Genomic DNA, 20,172 nt, shown 5'->3' on the forward strand with positions numbered 1-20,172 from the left:
ATTTTGGCACAGCATTTGCCCTCCATCACTCATGTGTGTTCAGGGTCAATGACAGCTCTGCTACATTAGACATATTGCAGCGTGCTTGATCTGCATTGTTAGCTGTTTGTTTGTGGTGGTTATTAGAATACAAAACACCACATCGCTGAAAAGGAAAATTACACAATTTACTGAAAAATTTACCATTTATTGGTGGTTTGTTTCTTAAAGTTTTAAATTTAGTCCAGTTGACTTCCATAAAAGCTCATATCAAATAAATAACAGTACCTTCCTTCACATCATTCTTTTCTTATCTGAAAAGTCAAAGGACTTGTTGGTTTAGCGTGTTTTGAGAATGATGCTGATATTTAATGTACTGTACATTAACATTTGCTTATCGGTCTAATCAAAATGTATCCTTTCTGTCCCTCTCTCTGTAGTTGACTCCGGCGCAACCCTGTCGCGCCCACAGCGCCCCCTCTCGGCCCGGACGGCCCACCATGCCCCGGCCAGGAAGGGCTATCAGGTGAGTCGCAGTCTGTCGCAACACTCCTCTGGGCCTTGCTACTGCATGCCTGAGGACTGCGACACTTCGCGGGACTACATGCACCACCCCGACCACTACCAGGGGCACAATGACCACCCCTACTACCCACCTGGTGGGCCACCTGAACCATCTGCCATGGTCCCATCTGGTGGAGGCACCTTCCCTCGCTCACACCCTAGTCAGCCACAGCCCTACGACTCGACGTGTGAAGAGTGTTTAACTTCGGCAGGGCACGGCCATGGTCATGGTGGAAAGATGCAGCGTATCCCACCAAACCTTCTGGATCAGTTTGAGAAACAGTTGCCCTTCCACCCAGACGGCTTCCACACCTTGCAGTACCAACGTACGCCCAGCGGGGAACAACGCAGCGAGAGTCCAAGTCGCATACGACATCTGGTGAATTCGGTCCAACGTCTCTTTGCCAAATCACATTCGCTGGAGACGCCCTCTAAACGAGAGTTTAATGGCACCCGTGGGGGAGAGTACCGGGACAGAGATAGGGGGAACCGCAGCAGTGGCGAGGAAAGTGGTGGACATCATTATTCCGGAACACACCAGTCACGCTCAGCTCGTCGGAACAAGAGTCGAGAACGAAGTAAGAGCGGAGACTCCCGCCATGAGTCTCGAAGCTCCCGCCACCGCAGCAAAACAGCTGGATGGTGGAGCTCCGATGATAACCTGGACAGCGACAGCAGCTTTCTGGTGGGTGCAGGCAGGGGGGGACGCAGGTATCCGACCGGACATGAGACCCTGGATGCTGCCATCCAGGAGCTTACCTTGAGGAAATCTAAGGGTCCACCTCCAGGAGAGTGCCTGGCTTGCAACAACATAGCCATGGCAGGGGACAGCGGACACTCTCTGAAGAGGAGCACATGGTCGGCCTTGACGGTCAGTCAGGCTAGAGAAGTCTATCCATCTTCCCGTGGAGGAGGATATGAGAAGGCATTGGTTCCTCTAGATCCCAAAATGAAGGAACGATCACTCCACTATCTGCAGGCAAGTTCTGCATATGTGTGTATGTGACGGGGTTGTGCTAAATTCGGAATTGAAGAATCTGCTTACTTAGCCTATCTATCTATCTATCTTGCTAGCTAGCTATCTAGCTACATATCTAACCAACCTGTTCAATTCTGAATGGCATACAACCCCAGTATGTAAGTGAGACAAATTTTAACACAGTGAGCCCATTTTCCCATCAGTGCAGTGACCACAAATTGGCTCCTATGGAGATTTTAATATTTATGTGGCATCTCTGTTCTCAAATACAATCAGCCTGTTGTCTTTGTTGACTTGCAGATTCATTTAATTGTCAAAAAAATTAATCCGTCTGCAGAGATTGGGATCTGCACTAAATTACAATTTCTGTGTGTGAAAGAAAAAAATAACTTGATGATTATGTTTGTTATCAGTTGCTAGCTGTGAAGAATGGAGGCTGATTTCATTTCCAGCCTCTGTCAGCTTGGTGTGAATGGGTGAAAAACAACATCAAGAATACAGGAAAACAACACATTAACCCTTGGCCTTCACAAAGCACACTGTGAAACACTCGGAAACGCTGCTATTGATATCAGCTAGCTGTGCGCTCTATTTCTCCTACTCATCTGCTCAATTACACACACATCACTGACATCATAATTCAGCTCTTTTTGCTGTCATGTGCAGCTTCCTATATGGTTTACATAAAGCTATAAATGGTCAGCCGCATCACAAAACCATTGTTCTTACCATGGTGTTACCAAGCGTATGCATAGTTTCCTAGTGGTGCTTGGAAAAACGGTGACTTTCTTTTGTTAAAAAACAACAACACAATGATACCATCACAGACCATGCTACTGCCACAGTGCATTTTAAAAGAGGATATTAACTGTTGCTGGAAAAATTATTTCCAATATGTCTCTAACAATATATGCATTTAAAACGCAACTTCAGAAAACAAGTGAACTGTGACAACATGAACAATGACAATTGGAAGTCCTGTCCTGAGCTGTACTATAATGCACTGTTGCTTCCTTGATAAATAAGCACCACATACTGTAATTTGACTCAATTATTGTTTTCTTTCTGTCTCTCGTTTCCTTCTCACACATATACTGTTTGGCAGTTAGTCTCACCTGCTGTGAATACATCTAGGTATGCGACCACAAATACTTATTTGTGGACACGCACCAACAGGGGAGGAAACTGTGTCTGACATGACAACAGGTTGAACTGTTCTCCTATAAACTCTCTCACACTTCCCACCATGTGTCAGCATATGGTTATGTTTCTAAGGTAACAGAATGGAGCTCTAGGAGGTTATACTGCTCTCCGGGTATAGTGAGCCACAGTTGAGCACTTAAATGAGGCTTACAGATGAAAAAATAAATAATAATAAAATATTAATAAGTTGAGCACCACTTATAAAATAAGGCTTACAATTTCATGGGAATCCCTGTGCACATACTATTTTTTTTTTTTTTTTTTAAGCAGATACCAGAGACGTTTAGCTAATTACTCCTTTTGTGTTCCACAGATATTTGTTCATCTTCAGCAAATGGTATGTGGAAGGTGCAACTTGACTACTAAATTTAGGAATAAATGGGTGATTTCTCCAGCATTTGTTAGTTTGTTTTTTTTCCCACAAAGTTGCCTGCGTGACACTTGTTTCTTTATAGTGGCGTTAAAAGAAAATATCAGGCATTGTAGAAGAAGTGGTATGTCCAATAGCTTGTGGCCTGCCAGTTATCTTTTCTGTTGCATTCATACTATGTCGCATCATGCCTGGACTTCAAACACATGGTGCTCAAATAAAAGGAGACCAGTTTCAGCAAAGTATAGACTGAATAGCAGCTGTGAGAAAGCACAATAAGCATCAGGTGCACTCCATCTCATGGCTGCTCTGTCCCCGGGCTCTTCAGTGGGATAGAGAGAAAGTCAATGCTTTGTGACGGACATAACCAACTGTGCTGTCTCTTACATTCTCTGCTTTGGTTGCCCAGGGTGACAGGAACGCAGGAACGTGCATAGAGGTCTTGCCTTGACACTAATATAGCTTCCTGTAATATTAACACTTGCAAGCTCCAATTACACAGAACATCAGCTTCACCATGATAGACATAGGGTCAGGTCGCCACTATTATTTAGCAACTTTAGCTTTAGCGAGACAACCTATCAACATTCCCACTCAGTATGATACACATATTTATCCTATCTGTCAATAGTTGCTGTGTAACTACATGCAGTACATTGTCATAGCCAGCAGTGCTGAAGAGTAACTTACTACAAGTAGGCATTGTGTATCCTGATAGTTGTGTTGAACAAGCTAATAATCAAACATTATTAGTTAGTAGCTAGTTGATTGTTAGTTGAAGTTTATGCAACTGGCAACAGTTCTAAAAGGTCTCTAGTGGTGTCAAATGTATTTTGTCTGACCACTTATGATTGCTTTTCACAGAAGAGTAGCTTGACTGTAGTTTGAATACTTTAAATTATGAGTATCCTGTAGCTTAGGAAGCCCCAAGCATGCATATGGTCCCCATCAGTGTTCATTCTGTTCCATCATGAAGAGCAGCTGGTCCAGAGGAAATTGTGTGAGGTCTTACAGTCATAGCTGAAGGCAGAGCAGCTGACTCAGCTAGCCTGAGCCTCTAGGGAGAAAGAAACCCAGCTGTGGGCTATAGCTCAGTCAGGGGCTTATCGCGGGAGAGCAGTTTGATGTGATCTGATATGAAGACTTAGGGATGAACTAGATGAATCGTCTGTTACAAGTCAGTCAATCTGTGTCGCAATTAGCAAAGGAGCAGGAGGAAGTGAAATGTGTCAATATAATAAAAATGAATAACAGGAGCTGTTGGGGCAGTGGCGTAGCCACGGGTGTGCCAGGGTGTGCCTGTGCCACCCACAGTGGCAGCTGGCACACCTAAAAATAGATGCAGAATTATTTTTTATAGTCTCAATAAAAAATGTTTACTAAACTTGGACTATTGTTTAGTTAGAATTTTTTTTTTAAATCAACCCTTTCACGCGTAAATTACAAATATTTTAACTGACCCCTTGTTTCCATGGCGACGCGTCATGATTGTCACGTGACACACCGCAGCCACTAACAGATGTATCGGTATTCGTTTTATTTAGTTTTTCATTTTTTATTAAAATATATACACAAACTTGCTTACCATGTCAGCTATCTGATATTCCAATTCTTCGTTTAAAAACCTTTATAAATTATCTTGATCTATAACGAGATGAACGCTGCAGTTCAGAGTCCTGTCAGCCGGATTTAACGTACAGCACTTGAATTCCCCAGTTTTTCCCGAAATACATGAAAGTAAGTGGCTGTTGAACTGGACGAAGAATAGAATAAACTTTATTGTTCTGCTATGTGTGTCTGATATATGAATAAAACACGTCTGCAAATTACATTTGATTAGATAGATTTTGCTGCTTCCATAGACATCACATCAGTGTGTATTTTACAAGCTACCAATGCATTGTTTTACTAGTGATTATGTATATTTAAATGTATGAAACCTAAAATAAACATTATGTGGTTGAAAACACTGCATATTAATTGTAATATATGACAAGCGCTGAGCGCATCCGTCTCTGGCACAGCTCCAGCCAACGCGCGAAAGCAGTTTGAATCTGGCAGTTCTGTGACGCCACTGAACATTCTAAATCATACTCTCAGGGGCACAGAAATAAGAATCCAGTATATGGTGCAATAATGCTCAAAATGTTAAAATGTAATTTACATTTTAAATTATTTTTTTTTAAATATATCTGCCGACATTTGAACTGCCAACCAATCAGCAAGCAGCAGCTTACTGTGACCCCATCAGTCTATGATGATATAAACAGATAATTTTTGATTGCACTTTGCTAGCTAGCAATATGTCGCAGAGCTCCTTTCTTAATTTTTTTTTTTTTTTTTTTAATTATCGTATTTGGAAGAAAATTATTAAATTTAACAATTAACTTCATTTTCACACGACCTGCAAATTAACGCTAGGAGTATGGTTGGATGGGAGCAGTGCGACAAAAATACTATCCCATAATTTTGCACAGTAATCTGACAATAAATGAGTCTCTTTTCTGGCTACGTTACTGTGTTGGGGGGAAAAAATTGAGAACGAGAACCATTGAAAATCATTGATATATTTAATTCAGTGACAATGTGTCCTCATAGTGAAAGCTGAATGATTAACAAAAAAATAAAAACCCAGTGTGTGTGTGTGTGTGTATGTATGTGTATATATATATATATATATATATATATATATATATATATATATATATATATATATATATATATATATATATATATATATATATAAAAAACTGAGGAGAGCAGCGAGTTTAAGAGGGAACAATACTGGAACTGCACCCATCTCAGAATTATTGGTTATGTTATTAAACATCTAGCCAACTTATAGTGGCTGTGAAGCTTGTAAGACATCACTTTTTATTGTATGTGTTCAAAATATGTGACCGGGAGCGAATGCAGAGGCAAAAAAAAAACAGCAATAATATACAGTGATGCTATCAGAAAAGTACAAGGCTCTGGATAGCAGAGTTCATGAAAATAAATAATCTTGCCTCTCCCCTCCATAACCTGCTATCTCTACACATCTGTGCTCAGTCCATGCCCGAGGGGCAGCTCTTGAGTGTGATGACAGCTCTAATGTACAGCTGGTGCGTTTCATTCCTGTCAGCCAATCAGATTCCATTTTACTCAGCTGCCCTCAGTTCAACCCTGCTTTCCCTCTGGTCATGCTGTGGCCAGAAAGCCATAGCTCTAACAATATATATATATTTTTTTTCCTGATATACATAAACCTTTAGTTGCCGTATCACTAAATTTTCTCTCATATGATTGATATATATACAATAGCTACACAACAGTAAGTTTAGGTCCTATGGAGGGATACAAATGAGCACTTTAGATCACTCCATACAGATTTTCAGGATGCAAATTAATGATGTTTTTCAGCCACTCTAACTACAAGTTACATTGATACACTAATAGGTAGCGACAAGTGACTTTCTTACGTTGAGTCATTGAAACACTTACTTTTCTCATTTGTTTAAAACATTGATTCATTCTGGTTTGAAACAAGTAATTGCCTTAATGAATGAGTCACTGAATCATTCACGATGATTTGTTCAAAATTACAGATACATTTAAGAACGAAACAGCTGACATTCTAAATGAATCAATGAATCATTCACTCAAACAACTTCAGCCGATTCAAAGAAACTGCCGATATTGTGTCTAAAATGGAAATTTCTTAATATTAGCTTTTTTAGTAAATATAAAACAGCCTCATCCCTCGTCATTTTGAAAAAAGTAAAGGCCAGGCTGACAGCAAGTCATGTGTCTCGTGTAGGTTCCCTCAGATGACTGGTGTGGTGGCAGTCCATCTGACAGTGGTGGTGAGATCCCTTGCAGACGTATGCGCAGTGGCAGCTACATCAAGGCCATGGGGGACGATGACAGTGCTGACTCTGACACCAGCCCCAAAGCCTCACCCAAATCAGCCCTCATTGCCCAGAGAGAAGCCTTCCGCCGCTCCGTCAGCATGGACCAGCGCTCCTCCACTACATCCAAGTTAGTTGTCACTTGGTTTTCAGTTCTAATTTTCTTACTCTATTTTGCGATTTGTTAAAAAGTAAAAAGTAGCACATTGGTTTACCATATAAAACCCCAACAGTAAATAACGATAGAGTGATGCATCTGTTTTGCTTTATGGGACTGAGAAGTGTAATCTGGGGCTTTAATGATGTACTCCTCTTCTTAGATACTCATGTAAACAGTATACAGACGTCTACCCTAACAGTCGAACCACACCTAAAGGCCACACTCGGTCCCGTAGCGCCACACGCTGTCTGACCAGCACTCAGGTAAAACCATTCAGTGTTCACATTACATGTAGTTAGTTTTCAAAGTTGTTTTAATGATTTGTTTTTATTTTTAATAACCATGAAAACTGAAAGTATTATGAGTGTTGAAATGCATTGCTAGGGTGTTGTACTGGTTGCTTGCTTGGGAGATCTGGTTGATCGTTAGGGAGTTGCGCTGGTTGGTTTAGTAAACTTATTTGGAGTTTTGGTGATAACTAAGGCATCTTGCTAGTTGCTGGGGCATACCTAGGTAGTTATTAGATAGTTCTGGGTGGCATAACTAAGTGGTGGCTTGGGTGTCCTGCTAGTTGCTAGAGAGTGTGGGTTGGTTTCTAGTGCATAACTAAGTGGTGGTTTTGTGTTTTCTGTTCATTTCTAGGGTGTCCTACTAGTTCCTAAGGCATAACTAGCTGATGACTTGGTTGTTCTGGTGGTTGCTAGGGTGTTCTACTAGTTGCTAGGACACAACTAGTAAGTTTCTAGGGAGTTTTGGCTTGTTGCTTGGACATAACTAGGCAGTGACTTAGGTATGGTGATTTCTAGGGCATCCTGCTAGTTGTGATGACATATTTGCTAGATAATTTTGGTTGATGGACATAACCAGGAAGTGGCTTAGGTTTTCTTGTGATTGCTAGGGTATTCTTCTAGTTGCTAGGACATAACTAGGTGATTACTATGGAGTTCTGGGTTGTTGATAACACATGACTAGGTGGTTGTTAGTGTTCTAGGTAATTGCCTATTGGCCCAAAGTCAACAGACCACACCCCCTCATATTCTGGTCACTAGATATAACCCTGATTAATAATAATGTGCGGTTATGTTCACCCTTTACACAAACAATATCATTAAATTAACTGAACAGTTTCATTAAAAGTCTTGGTTATTTGAGGAAACATCTGCATCTCAACCTTGTCTTTGTGTGTTTCAGCTGAGTGACACTCTGAACCTGTTTGGAGAAATGGAATCACAGGCTGTCGAGGCCTTGGACCTACCAGGATGCTTCCGCACCCGCAGTCACAGCTACGTACGGGCTATTCAAGCTGGCTGCTCCCAGGACGATGACTGCCTGTCTGTCTTCTCCATGTCAGGCCCACAGGGGAGCTTGAAGGGCGAAGCAGGTAAATCATCAGCATGTGTTTATGTATGTGTGGGTATACCTAGGCCCAATCCCAATTCTATTTTATACCCCTTCCCCTTCCCCTTCCCCTACCCCTCCGCCTACCCCTTCCCCTTGTCCCTTGAAACAGAGTGTCAAGGGGTAGGGGAGAAAATATTACCCTAAGGATTGGGACACCACTACTTTGCCGTCACATGTCATCATTCGTCATCTAACTCATACAATACACACATATACTGGTGTGCTGGTGTGCATTAGTGCATTTAATTATCGTTCTGGATTAATGAGCTGCTTACTGACACATACACACATATAGGAAATCGCGCAGCTCACACATCCAGGAGAAAATAAACTTGTCAACGCTGCCCCACGACTTTTATTAAATGCAGTTTAAATACTGAATTGCTACATTATATTCTCCAGCGACGAGAGGACAATCGCTGATTTTAAGTAAACTCACTCTAAAAAGATAAATGCACAGACTCGAATACACGCAACTTCCAATTCTCTCTCTCTCTCTCTCTCTCTCTCTCTCTCTCTCTCTGGCTCTCTCGGATAGGCAATATTTGAGAAAATGGTTTAGCAATTTCTAATTATTGGGGGGATTAGTCTACGGCAGTTATCGCCCCAGTCAGACATATGCTGTGGCACAATCATTCAAGTCTGTAATGATATGACGTTAGCAAATATTAACGATTTTTTGCAAACATTTCTTTGAGTAACATGACCGTTAATTCAAGTTTATTTGTATAGCGCTTTTTACAATACAAATCATTACAAAGCAACTTTACAGAAAATTATGTTTCTACAATATTTAGTAATAGGTTATAAGTGGAGACTGTCAGTTTGCGCACGTATGACAGGATTTTTTGAAAAATTAATACAATACGTAGTCAGCCAGACAATGCACATTATTAATATTATTAATAATTAATAATTATTATATGATGTAGTCACACTTGTAGCAATTATGAATTCTCTGTAACATAAAACAAATTATTATGTTTCGTTAAAATCTTTATTTATGCCAAAAAAGCTTACATTTATGTGTCTTTTTGTTCGCTGTAGCAGCCATGTTGCTGAGATAATTCATACCCCTTCGTTAGAAGTGTGGTCCTGAAAAATCTTTGTTTGAAGGCCTATCTGGCCCTTCCCCTTACCCATACCCCTCCAACCAAAAGATAATCAAGACACCCCTTCTCCTTCACGTGAACACGCGAAACGGAGGGGTAGGGGAAAGGGGAATGGCTAAGGGGTAGAATTGGGATTGGGCCCTAGTCTTCATGCTTTCACAGGGATTAGATTAGTGACTTAATGAGTTTATGGATCAGTCTCAGGAATTCCTCGAGAAACACACTTCAGCCAAGGGATTTAGATCAAAACTATTTTCCTTCTATCACTCAATTCTCAGTACATCAAGACTGTAAACAAATGTTACATTATAAAGACTTTAAAATTCCCATGAGATTGTCTGTCTCCTTGACTATCCCTTGAGTTGTAGTCAAGATTATGGTTGCAGTGTTAATCTTGTCAATTAAATTACTGAAATGAATAAATATGATAAAATACTGCAAAAGTCCCTGTAAAAATTAACACTGCATGGCCATGATTGCAGTCATAATGTATTCCCTCTCTCACTGGCACGTGGATGACTTTGTCTTTTTCCCCATTGTCCTTTATTCTCTCGTTTAGAGCAGAGAATCTCACAGGAGATTTATTAAAGCCCTTGTGAAGTGTCAAAAGCATCCATCTGCCGTTTCCCAAGGCAACACTCATGACACACACCAGAGTGTGAGTGTTTTTAAGAGAGAGGGATGAGGAGAGGACAAGAGAGACGGAAGGAGGGCTTAGACATGCTTAAAAAAAGAGGAAAGAAAAAAACTCCTTTAATCTCCAAGTGTGTCCCTCTGAATTTCATGTTTCCACTCTCAAGAGCTAGTGTGTGTGTGTGTGTTGTGTGATGTTAGTTAAGCCATGAGGATGTGTCTAAAGCTTTTGAATGATAATACTCTAGTGGGGATTTCAAGCTATAATGTATATATGTACATTTCTGTATCTTCGTAAGATGCAAAACAGTTCTCCATACTAACTTTCAGCTTGACAGTTACCAAAACAGTCATTCTTCCATAACACTAGCAAAGGTTGTGCATTTTGTCACTCATAAAACAATGACCTAAAAACACTAACAACATGTTAGTGGCTGCTGATACTAACACTAATGACATCAGACCTCTAGATGCAGAAGTTTATGGCCACCCATTTTTTATTTATTTTTCTCTTACAATACGACCAAACGATAAACAAAAAGGGGGAAGGATGAAATTACAAATGAGGCATCTCTATAAAGGTGCCACATGCTTGTCTTGGTTGTATTTTAATTTAAATTCTTTGTACTGAAAACAAATATTTGTTTGTGTTGGTTTGTGTGCCCATCTTCTACAAAAATTGTACCTATTATTCGAAGACTCCAGCAGGTTTTGTGCTGCAACCATGCATCTTCACTTTCTTCTGTTACTATATTAAATATTTGAATAGCTGCCTTAATAAAAATTTTCTGTCTTTATCGTCTAGTGTTCACATACAGGAAAGGACCCCCTCCTCTTCCCCCTCGCATGTCCAAGCCAATGATCTCCGTGACCGCTCAGAGCAGCACTGAGTCCACTCAGGATGCTTATTTCCAGAGTACAGGTCAGCCTGCTCTGGTCCGACCCAGACAGCACAGCAATTCAGTGGACCTGACAGAGAGCAGCGGGGGGCGTAGCTCCAGAGGTGGGCACTATCTTGGCGGGGGCACGGTGCGTGTCAGACAGAGCAGCAACTCCGCAGAGAGTCTGAATGGCAGGGCCCTTCAGAGCATCGCCTACCCTGGTGGTCCTGGTCCAATGAAACCGAAACACAGCAGCTCAGCCGATAACCTGCTGGAGGGGCCCAGGGCATCTAGGGAGCGGGCTGGAGGCAGCCTGGGAAAATCAGCCTCTCTGCCCCAGAACAGTATGTCCCTAGCTAAAGCTCTAACTGGAGGAGAACACGAAGGACGAGGGAGGATGTGGAGACCCTCTATCGCAGTGCAGGTATAAGAGGGCATAAACTCTAGAGAGATTCAGACCCAATGATGTCTCTCTCTTGTGCAAGATTTTGTTAAATGTCTCTCTTTGTGTTTTTCAGGTGGACAGCTCAGAGACGGTGTCTGACTCAGACCCAGAAGGCAAAGGACTGAGAGAGGTGCACTCTATAGGGGTTCAGGTGGAGGATGACAAGAGGTAGAGTTTGTTTCATTTTTCATCTCTATATCCTATAACATTTATGAAATGCCATAAAATGGCACACTTTTCTATCCTGTTTATTATATTTAGTATTAAAACAAGAAGTTTTGGAGTATTGAAGGGCTTCTCACTTCATCCAAGTTTCCAATAGACTTTTATTTACATAATATAGCCATGAATCATGAGTTGCCACTTGCTATTGCTGGTCGGAGACAAGCAGTTTTAGTGGAAGGGACATTCTCATATATATATATATATTTTTTTTTTTTTTTTTTTTTTTTTTTTTACATTCCTGGGTGCAATCCTTCACAACAAAATGTAAGAGATTTTGAATGAAAACCTGGAGGCTTGAGACTGTCCCATACAGTAAATGAAAACTCCATATCACCGTGCTGTGTATGCTCTTTTTTGTTCTCCGCTCCACAAGGATGTGCTGTTTTATTTATTTATCAAATCAAAGATAAATACACATAGAAACAGTGCATCCTTGTGGAGCAGAGGACACAGAATAGTGATGGGAAGATCAGAACATTTTACAGACTCAGATTTTGAGTCTCGTTCGGCAAAATGAACAAATCTTTTTTCGAGTCATTTTGTTCATTTTAGCAGAATGTAATTAAAATGTTACGTTTTACTTCCCCAGCACATCTAGTACTTATGCAAATGCTGATCACACTACAAACAATACTAAACTAAAATGCTATAAAACATAAAAGATTAATTCATTATTTTTTTTTTACCTGGGTCTATGATTAGCTCACCTGACCTCTTGTCTGACAAGTCTTCGGGTTTAAGTCATTCCTTAATCACGTGACAGCCCCATACGCAAAACCAATGCAGTCTGAGCCGGAAAGAGAATTGATTAGTTCATCTTTCGAGTGTTTGGGTCGAGTTTGAGTCTTTACTTAATCAAGTGACATCCCCATACGCTATTTCTGACATTTCTGTCACTGTTTTTGTTACTGTTTCTTCAGGATCTGTGGTGTGTTGTTATTTTATAAATAAATAAAACCCTGTTATAAATAATATATTGATGAATTTGTCTTTTTGAATGCTATAAGTAACACTAGGCTATATAATAATATAATAATCCAAGCCTACAATACAAAGTATTTATAGCCTAGTTTGTTCATTTTTAATCCAATTTTGAGTTTGCTGGTATAATAATTGCTTTTCCTAGGCAGACTTGACATTTTGCTCTAATATATGTACAAGAAGATTGCTCAAAAAGCACATAATGACATAAATTAAAAGCAAATAACAGTTTGAATCCTAAACAAGTAACATTACAGTTCTATAGTCTAATCTGAAGGGTGAACTCAAAAAGACACATACATATATATATATATATATATATATATATATATATATATATATATATATATATAAAGAAAAAAATATCTTCTTTATCAAAGGTATTTCGCCATCATATGGACAAAATTTAAAGCATATCCAATAATTATAATAAAAAAATATTAATAAGTACTATGCAACCATTTGTAAGGAAGGTTGTAAATTAAATTAACTAATTATTCTAGCCAATGTTGTCAGGTCACGTGACAAAAGAACGAACAACCTGAAGACCCAAAAGATGAACTAATAAATTCTCTTTCCGGCTCAGACTGCATTGAGTTAGCGTATTGGTGCTGTCATGTGATTAAGGAACGAGTCAAAAACCCGATAGACCCGAACTATGAACTAATCAATTCTCTTTCCAGCTCAGACTGCATTGACTGACATGGGTGACTTACTACTAGTGGAACAGAACCTATAGAATATTGCACATGCTCAACTGAACGAATCTCTTCCCGAGTCGCATTAAAGATTCGTTCAAAATGAACGAATCGTTCAAGAACGAAACATCACTAACACAGAAGAGCATACGCAGCACGGTGTTATGGAGTGACACAGAGGAGACCGTTGACATAGAATTATTTAATAAAGTCGTTATTTTTGTTTTTTTTCGCCCACAAAAAGTTTTCCTGTCGCTTTATATAACCCAGATTGCATGTCTGATGGCAAATGTAGTATTCTGAAAACGACTTTTCATACCTTTTATGGACCTTGACACTATTATTTACTTGGCAGTCTATGGGACAGTCTCAAGCCTCCAGGTTTTCATCCAAAATATCTTAAATTGTGTTCCGAAGAGCTCTTCTGACAGGATTATTTTATTTACGAAAACTACCCACAATTCACAGACATGTCCAGGTCGCACACACTCACGATTGTATATCTGACCTACAACGCAACTGCTCTCATGTTTTGCCGCAAATAGCAATTGCGAGTAAATTTGCTTTCACCTTTGCAGGACTGTGATATGAAGAGTGTACAAAGTAACAGATATGTAGCAATAGTGTGAAAGTGCATAGCACATAACATGCACAATACCAGTATAAACATGAATATCTGTTGGTATAATATGCGTCACATGACTAAAATGTGCGTCATCGTTTTCAAAAGCCTCCGTTTTCGCAGTCCATACTACAACGTGAAAATTCAAATTCATCCATTTTGGAGAGCGTTTTCAAAAAGTTCAGTTTTCATTGACTAAAAACACTGTCTCAGTGTGGATGGAAGGCCAAAACAGAGAGAAAAAGATGAGTTTTCAAACAAAAACATATTGGACAAGACCTACACGCAAGCAAGCACAATGGTTTCGTGGTAGCAACATGAAGTGAGGTGAGAGGGTATAATTAGGCATCCATTATGCAACACGCTAAAACCTGTAAAATTATGTCACTGTCACTAATCCACAAATGAGCTATGATATGCTTTGTGTCTTGTGATTATTAAATACCCATGTAAGCCTATTTCTTGATTTAGCAGAAACACTGTTGGTTTGGAGTCATTTTATGTTTTTTTTGGTATTCAGGCATTTATTAAAGGCTTTAGTACAACATTCATAAAGGTGTAGTTCACCTAAAAATGAATACTTACTCACCCTCAGGCCTTTCAGTATGAAAATTTAGCATTACATTACTTGATAATCAGTGGATCCTGTGCAGTGAATGGGTGCCATCAGAATGAGAGTTAGTTTGTTGTGAAGTACTGTGTTGTGAAGTGAAAAGCAAATCCATTGTCAAAGTGTTTTAACTTTTAGCTCTCACTTTTGGCATAAACACCAGTCTAAAGTCCATAAATAAGAGGACTCATATTTTAGCCAGAAGCAGCAGATTGAAGTTAACCATGTCAAACACAGAGCTTTTCACTTCATAAGTCATTAATTTATGGACTGGAATTGTCGATTACTTGTGGGCACCTATTGACTGCAGAGGATCCACTGATGAGCAAATGCTAACTTTTTCAAAATTTGTTCAGGTGAAGAAACACACTTGCATACGAGTTTCAGCAATTTTTCAGTCTTGGGTGAACTATTCCTTTAACTTCTATTAACAGCATTTGTGTCATCAATGTTGATGACCATTTTCTTACAGTTGTGGCATATACAATGGAAATAAATGTTAAATGTTAAAATATTTTCAGTTGTTTAGCCACAAGGCATTCAAATAATAAGAGTGTTAACGTGGTTTAATAAAATAATAATTTGCTAGCCTTTTTTTGTGCAGTCCTATTTACGTCCATTGTAAATGCCTCCCTGTAACTTCAGTTTTTGCTTTGATTAAAGAAAATGAGGGACAAGCTGAAAGAATTTTTTTGTTGTAATCAACGTAATGCCATCAATATCATCAGTATACAGCTAACTAAATATTGAATTTTTGTTCTACCACTTCATTTGAGTCTAATTGTCCTGTTGTTGTTTGTTCCAGACGAGCCCGATTTAAACGCTCCAACAGTGTGACAGCAAGTGTCCAGGCTGATCTCGAGACGGAGGGTTTTGGTGGGCTGACAGTCCCCACTCAAGACAAGGGCCTGCAGTTCGGTTGCTCATTCCAGCGCCACTCGTCCGAACCGGAATCAGCCAGTCAGTTTGCAGAATACCGCACAGTGCACACACAGGGCCAGTGGGCCTACCGTGAGGATTACCACAGCGGTTACACCAACGAGCCTGGCCCTCCAGAACTGAGGGCCCTGCCCCGCTCCCACTCCCCTCTGCCCCTCGCCCCTGAGCGTGGAGTGGGAGGCTGGAGCGAGGGCCCGAGAAGCCTCCCTGATTCGGGCAGAGCCTCGCCCTGCTTACGAGATGGAGACTTCTTCCTCCGGCTCCTGCAGACCGAAGTAGAGAGGATGGAGGGATGGTGCCAGAACATGGAGAGGGAGGCAGAGATGAATGAACTGCCAGAAGAGGGTGAGTGAGGAGTAGCAGAAGAGAAGGTTGGAGTAAACTTGAAAAGGGCTAAAAGGTCCAAAACATGAGTTTTCATTGATTTCATGGGGTCTTTCATTTGTAGTGTTTTGCCCAATGAACAGTTTCTTATCTGATGCTGCTTTTATTTTTATTTTTTCCCCTTCTGATTGGTTTGTTTGGTGCTTCAGTGTTGGAGCTCATCAGAGGAGCTGTCGGCAGTGCTCAGATGCTCATGTCACAAAGAGTCCAGCAGTTCTTCAGGATGTGCCAACAGTGTGGTGTGAGTGTTTTACAACTCTTTCTGTTGTGGATAAAAGTGAGGATGTCCTTACCTTTTACCATTTTTACCTCCATATGACCTACAATGGAAAAAAGAAAAGAAATACAATGATGCAGTGATTTACTTTAACTACAAAAATCTGCTTTTCCCCCTAAATTATACAGGTTGTATAACAAAAAGCCACATGACATGTTAGAGTTCATCATAGATTTGACTGTATTTTTTTTTTTTTTTTTTTTAATTACATAAAATGTTCAACCATTTGCAGTTTTTAACTGTATACATTATGTATTTTGGATTGTTTCAAAATAATAAGCTCTGGGACCAAGCAATGTTTATTATTCTTACATGTGTCATCAAGATAATTTTTACAAATGAACAAAACTTTAATGAAATTGGAAGCCAAAATACAATCATCAGATATAAAAAAAGCTAAATGTAGACTATAAATGAACTACACCATGGTCACCACCGTGTCACCACCATTAATCTTCCAACAAGTGAGAACATGAGTTTACCTGTTCAGTCTGATGTACCCAACATGCACCTTGATAAAGGAAAATAGGAAGTTAATCCGACACTGAAATTGGTTTAATATATATGTAGGCCAGTATGTTTGACGGTCAATTAACATTAGATCAATGACAAGGTTTTGACTTCAGTTTTCATATTTGTGCTGGTGTGTGTTTTTCTTTTTTTTTTTTTTTGGTTGTGGAAGTGCTTAAATGCTAACTTGTTTCCAGGTTTTGGCCTACAGAAATATGTCATCCCTGCAGAACTCTATAATATCCCCCCTCTTCTCATAGGATCCTTCATCATACCCTCAGCCCACCACTCAGGATCTGGCCAGTTACTGGGAGCTCCTCCAGTTAGCCATCGAGGACGTCAGGGTGAAGTTTCAGGACCTCCAGCGCCTCAAGGACTCAGGCTGGCGGTTGCCTCCTGAGAAGAAGGTGAGAGTGGGGATCCGCTCTGCTCCAGTCACTGCACAGCTCCACTCCAGTGCCAAAACAGCAGCGGGCAGGAGAACCGCTTATGTGCTGGGTCCCAGCAGCTCTCTGCCATCACACAAACACCTCAGAAAGAAAAGGAACTAAACTAGACAAAACAAGACCTGCATGTGGAATAACAGCAGATTTACTGCCTAAAGAGCTTTTCGTTTGCTTTGAGATATTAAAGCCTAACAAATCTGTAACTAATTTCTCTGTTTTCTTTCTTTTTTGCTGTCTGCTGCTTCCACAATGTCATGTCCTCATCCTAAATACACTAATCCAAATCATTCTTATGTTGCAACTTCATGGTGCTGTCCCTTCTCCCGTACATGTCCTGGTCTTCTTCCTTTCTGACATATCTTCTGCTTGTATGTGTGCGTATTCGGTGTTTTTCCCCTGCGTTCCCGTCCATCCCTGCATTGGTCACCCATGCTGTCACCACCACTCCCTGCTCTTCCTCTCAGGAGGACAAGAAGGTTCCACCTCCATTACCAAAGAAGCCAGTCGGTGGCGTGACGGGCAGCCTGCGTGCCGACAGCACGACCGAGGCTGGAGGCATGCTAGTGCTCTCGCGAGGTCGTAGTGTTCCCGAACGGGAGAAACCGCTGGATGTAGGCGACCGGCAGAAGCTGGAGACACGGCGCAGGCTGCTCCAGACCAAACGCTCCGCCTCTTTCCGCCAGAATTCTGCCACAGAGAGTGCTGACAGCATTGAGATCTACATCACAGAGGCTCAGACGAGACCTCTGAGTCACTTGCGGCTCTTCTTTGCCCCTCTGCACAAGACGTCCATGTTACAAAGCAGCCAGAGGGCGAGTGCAATACTCACTTTAGTGTGATGGGGAACTTGAGATGGCTTAGTAGTATGCTGCTGGAATATGGATGTGAACGTACACATTTTATTTTCATTTTTTGTTGAGCAAGTGTTATTATTCTAAGAAAAAAGGGCTCAACCAGCACAACCAAGTATTACAAGATATAGACTTTTGTAAGTCCACAAAATATATAAAAATGTTAGGACTGTTTTAATGAACAACGCCAACACATACGGGTGCAATATCATATATAAAGAGGATCTTATCTTGTTATTTTAAATAATAGACCTTGTTTTGATATAATCTTGGCTGTGTATTTGTCTCTTAATTGTTCCCACAGTGTGGCAGACATAGCCACTTTCACTGTGACACAAGCTCACTCTTGTGGCCAGCGTAGAGCAGCGCACCCTGATGTAAAGTTAGGCCTGAAACTGAATGTGTTAGCAGTGCAGTAGTAAAACCCCTGAGAGCAACATCTGCAGTATAGATAAATGCCTTTTTAAAGCCAGTTATCAAATCACCACAGGGATTCATCTCCCGTATAGTGCAATATAACTTTGCAGTTGCGTTCAGGCTTTTCATCAGCCCAATGAAAAGACACAATTTAAAAAAAAAAAGATTAGAAGAAAACACACACACACAACAGAAACATTCAAGCTCTGAGGCAACAGCCATGCTTCCTGAAACAGGACATTCTACATCATAAGCCTCTTCAGAAACAGGGGTGCAGAAGACAATCTTCAAACAATTTCACACTTGACCTGCACACTGAGAAATGATCATTCAGAGAGGAGGGGAAACATCTTGTTCATTTCACCCCTCTGCCTTTTTTTGTAACGGATGAAAACCCTCTAACATGAGATCAATGTAGCTTCTGCATTTTGCCCGAGTGCTTTAATTTATTGTTTGTTTATTGTCGTTGTTGTTTTGTTTTTGTTTGTTTGATTTCAGTTTTTTTGGGGAGAAATTAAGGAATTAATCAAATTACTTTTTCCTTCTGGTAAGTTCCAGTACAACTTATTTCAAAACATTTAAAATAATGTACTCCAAATTCTTTTATAGAAAAAAAAAAATTGCGTCCAATTCACACCAAATGTTAACTGATTATTGGCCGAAACATTACTGAATTATGTGATAGGAAGAATGAATTGTTTGTGTGCATTCCACTTCTCAGTTGGGTGAAAGCAAACTGGAAAGAAGATTGCACAATAATTTTTTGCAAACTCCGTGCATTATTATTTTTTTATGAAAAGGAAAATGTTGAATGCATGAATGATTTGAGCTATTTATTTATTTATTTATTTATTTATTTCTGTGTGTGTTGGGTGGGGGAGGGGGTCTTGGTGGGGTAACTATGGAATAAGTTGGAAAAATATTTTATTGGGAGATGTATATTTTATAAAGTACATTTTTAGATTAGCAGATAAACATGTTGTCAAAAGTGGTGTTAAAATATGTTCTAAAAGTGTCTAAGAATTTACAAGGTAGGGATGTGACAACTATGTGGACTTTAAAGACAACTTTAGGCAAATCACCGCAGCAAACTTCAGCAGAATTGTGTTGCTTTCCTCTTACTTCTTTTGTCAAACTTGAAACAGACTGGCTAAAGACTTTTGACAAAAGAATAGATGGTTGAAAGCCACTTGCCATGTTGTCTTGACTATCTATCTACACGTGCCTAACAGCACTATGTGTGGCTTTTTTTTAATATAACTATTCAGTATTATATTCAATACAAAATATATAACTCACACAGTATGTATTGTTCTAATAATTTGATTTGTTACACCTGATTCAGCTAATAACCACCTCACACTGGATGTTTCTATGTAACCTGCATGCTTTTATTAATCCATGAAAAAAAAAAAAAGAAGAAGAATTTCTTCTCTCAAAACTGTAGATTTGTATCCCGTCTGGAAACAAAAAGGGCAGGAGTATTTATTTAATCGTTTACAATAACTACACTGACATTTCTGTATCTGTATTTTTTTTTAATTAGTTCAACAATTTTTTTTTTTTTTTCTCAGACATTTGCACTTTACTGTTGC

The 20,172-nt window shown here is 39.9% G+C and overlaps 1 protein-coding gene across 1 annotated transcript; it reads left to right on the forward strand.

Annotated features, from left to right (window-relative positions):
• The first annotated feature begins 440 nt into the window (after window positions 1-440).
• On the forward strand, window positions 441-17,609 carry LOC113070416 (disks large-associated protein 3-like). The gene is made up of 9 exons (XM_026243702.1): window positions 441-1,522; window positions 6,895-7,115; window positions 7,306-7,408; window positions 8,337-8,526; window positions 11,097-11,596; window positions 11,691-11,785; window positions 15,559-16,037; window positions 16,226-16,317; window positions 17,124-17,609. Exons 1-9 carry the CDS (start codon window positions 551-553, stop codon window positions 17,412-17,414), a joined length of 2,943 nt encoding a protein of 980 aa, XP_026099487.1. The 5' UTR covers window positions 441-550; the 3' UTR covers window positions 17,415-17,609.
• Window positions 17,610-20,172: the final 2,563 nt, after the last annotated feature.

Source organism: Carassius auratus, unplaced genomic scaffold (assembly GCF_003368295.1).
Source record: "Carassius auratus strain Wakin unplaced genomic scaffold, ASM336829v1 scaf_tig00003882, whole genome shotgun sequence".
In the NCBI taxonomy this organism is placed as follows: Eukaryota; Metazoa; Chordata; class Actinopteri; order Cypriniformes; family Cyprinidae; genus Carassius; species Carassius auratus.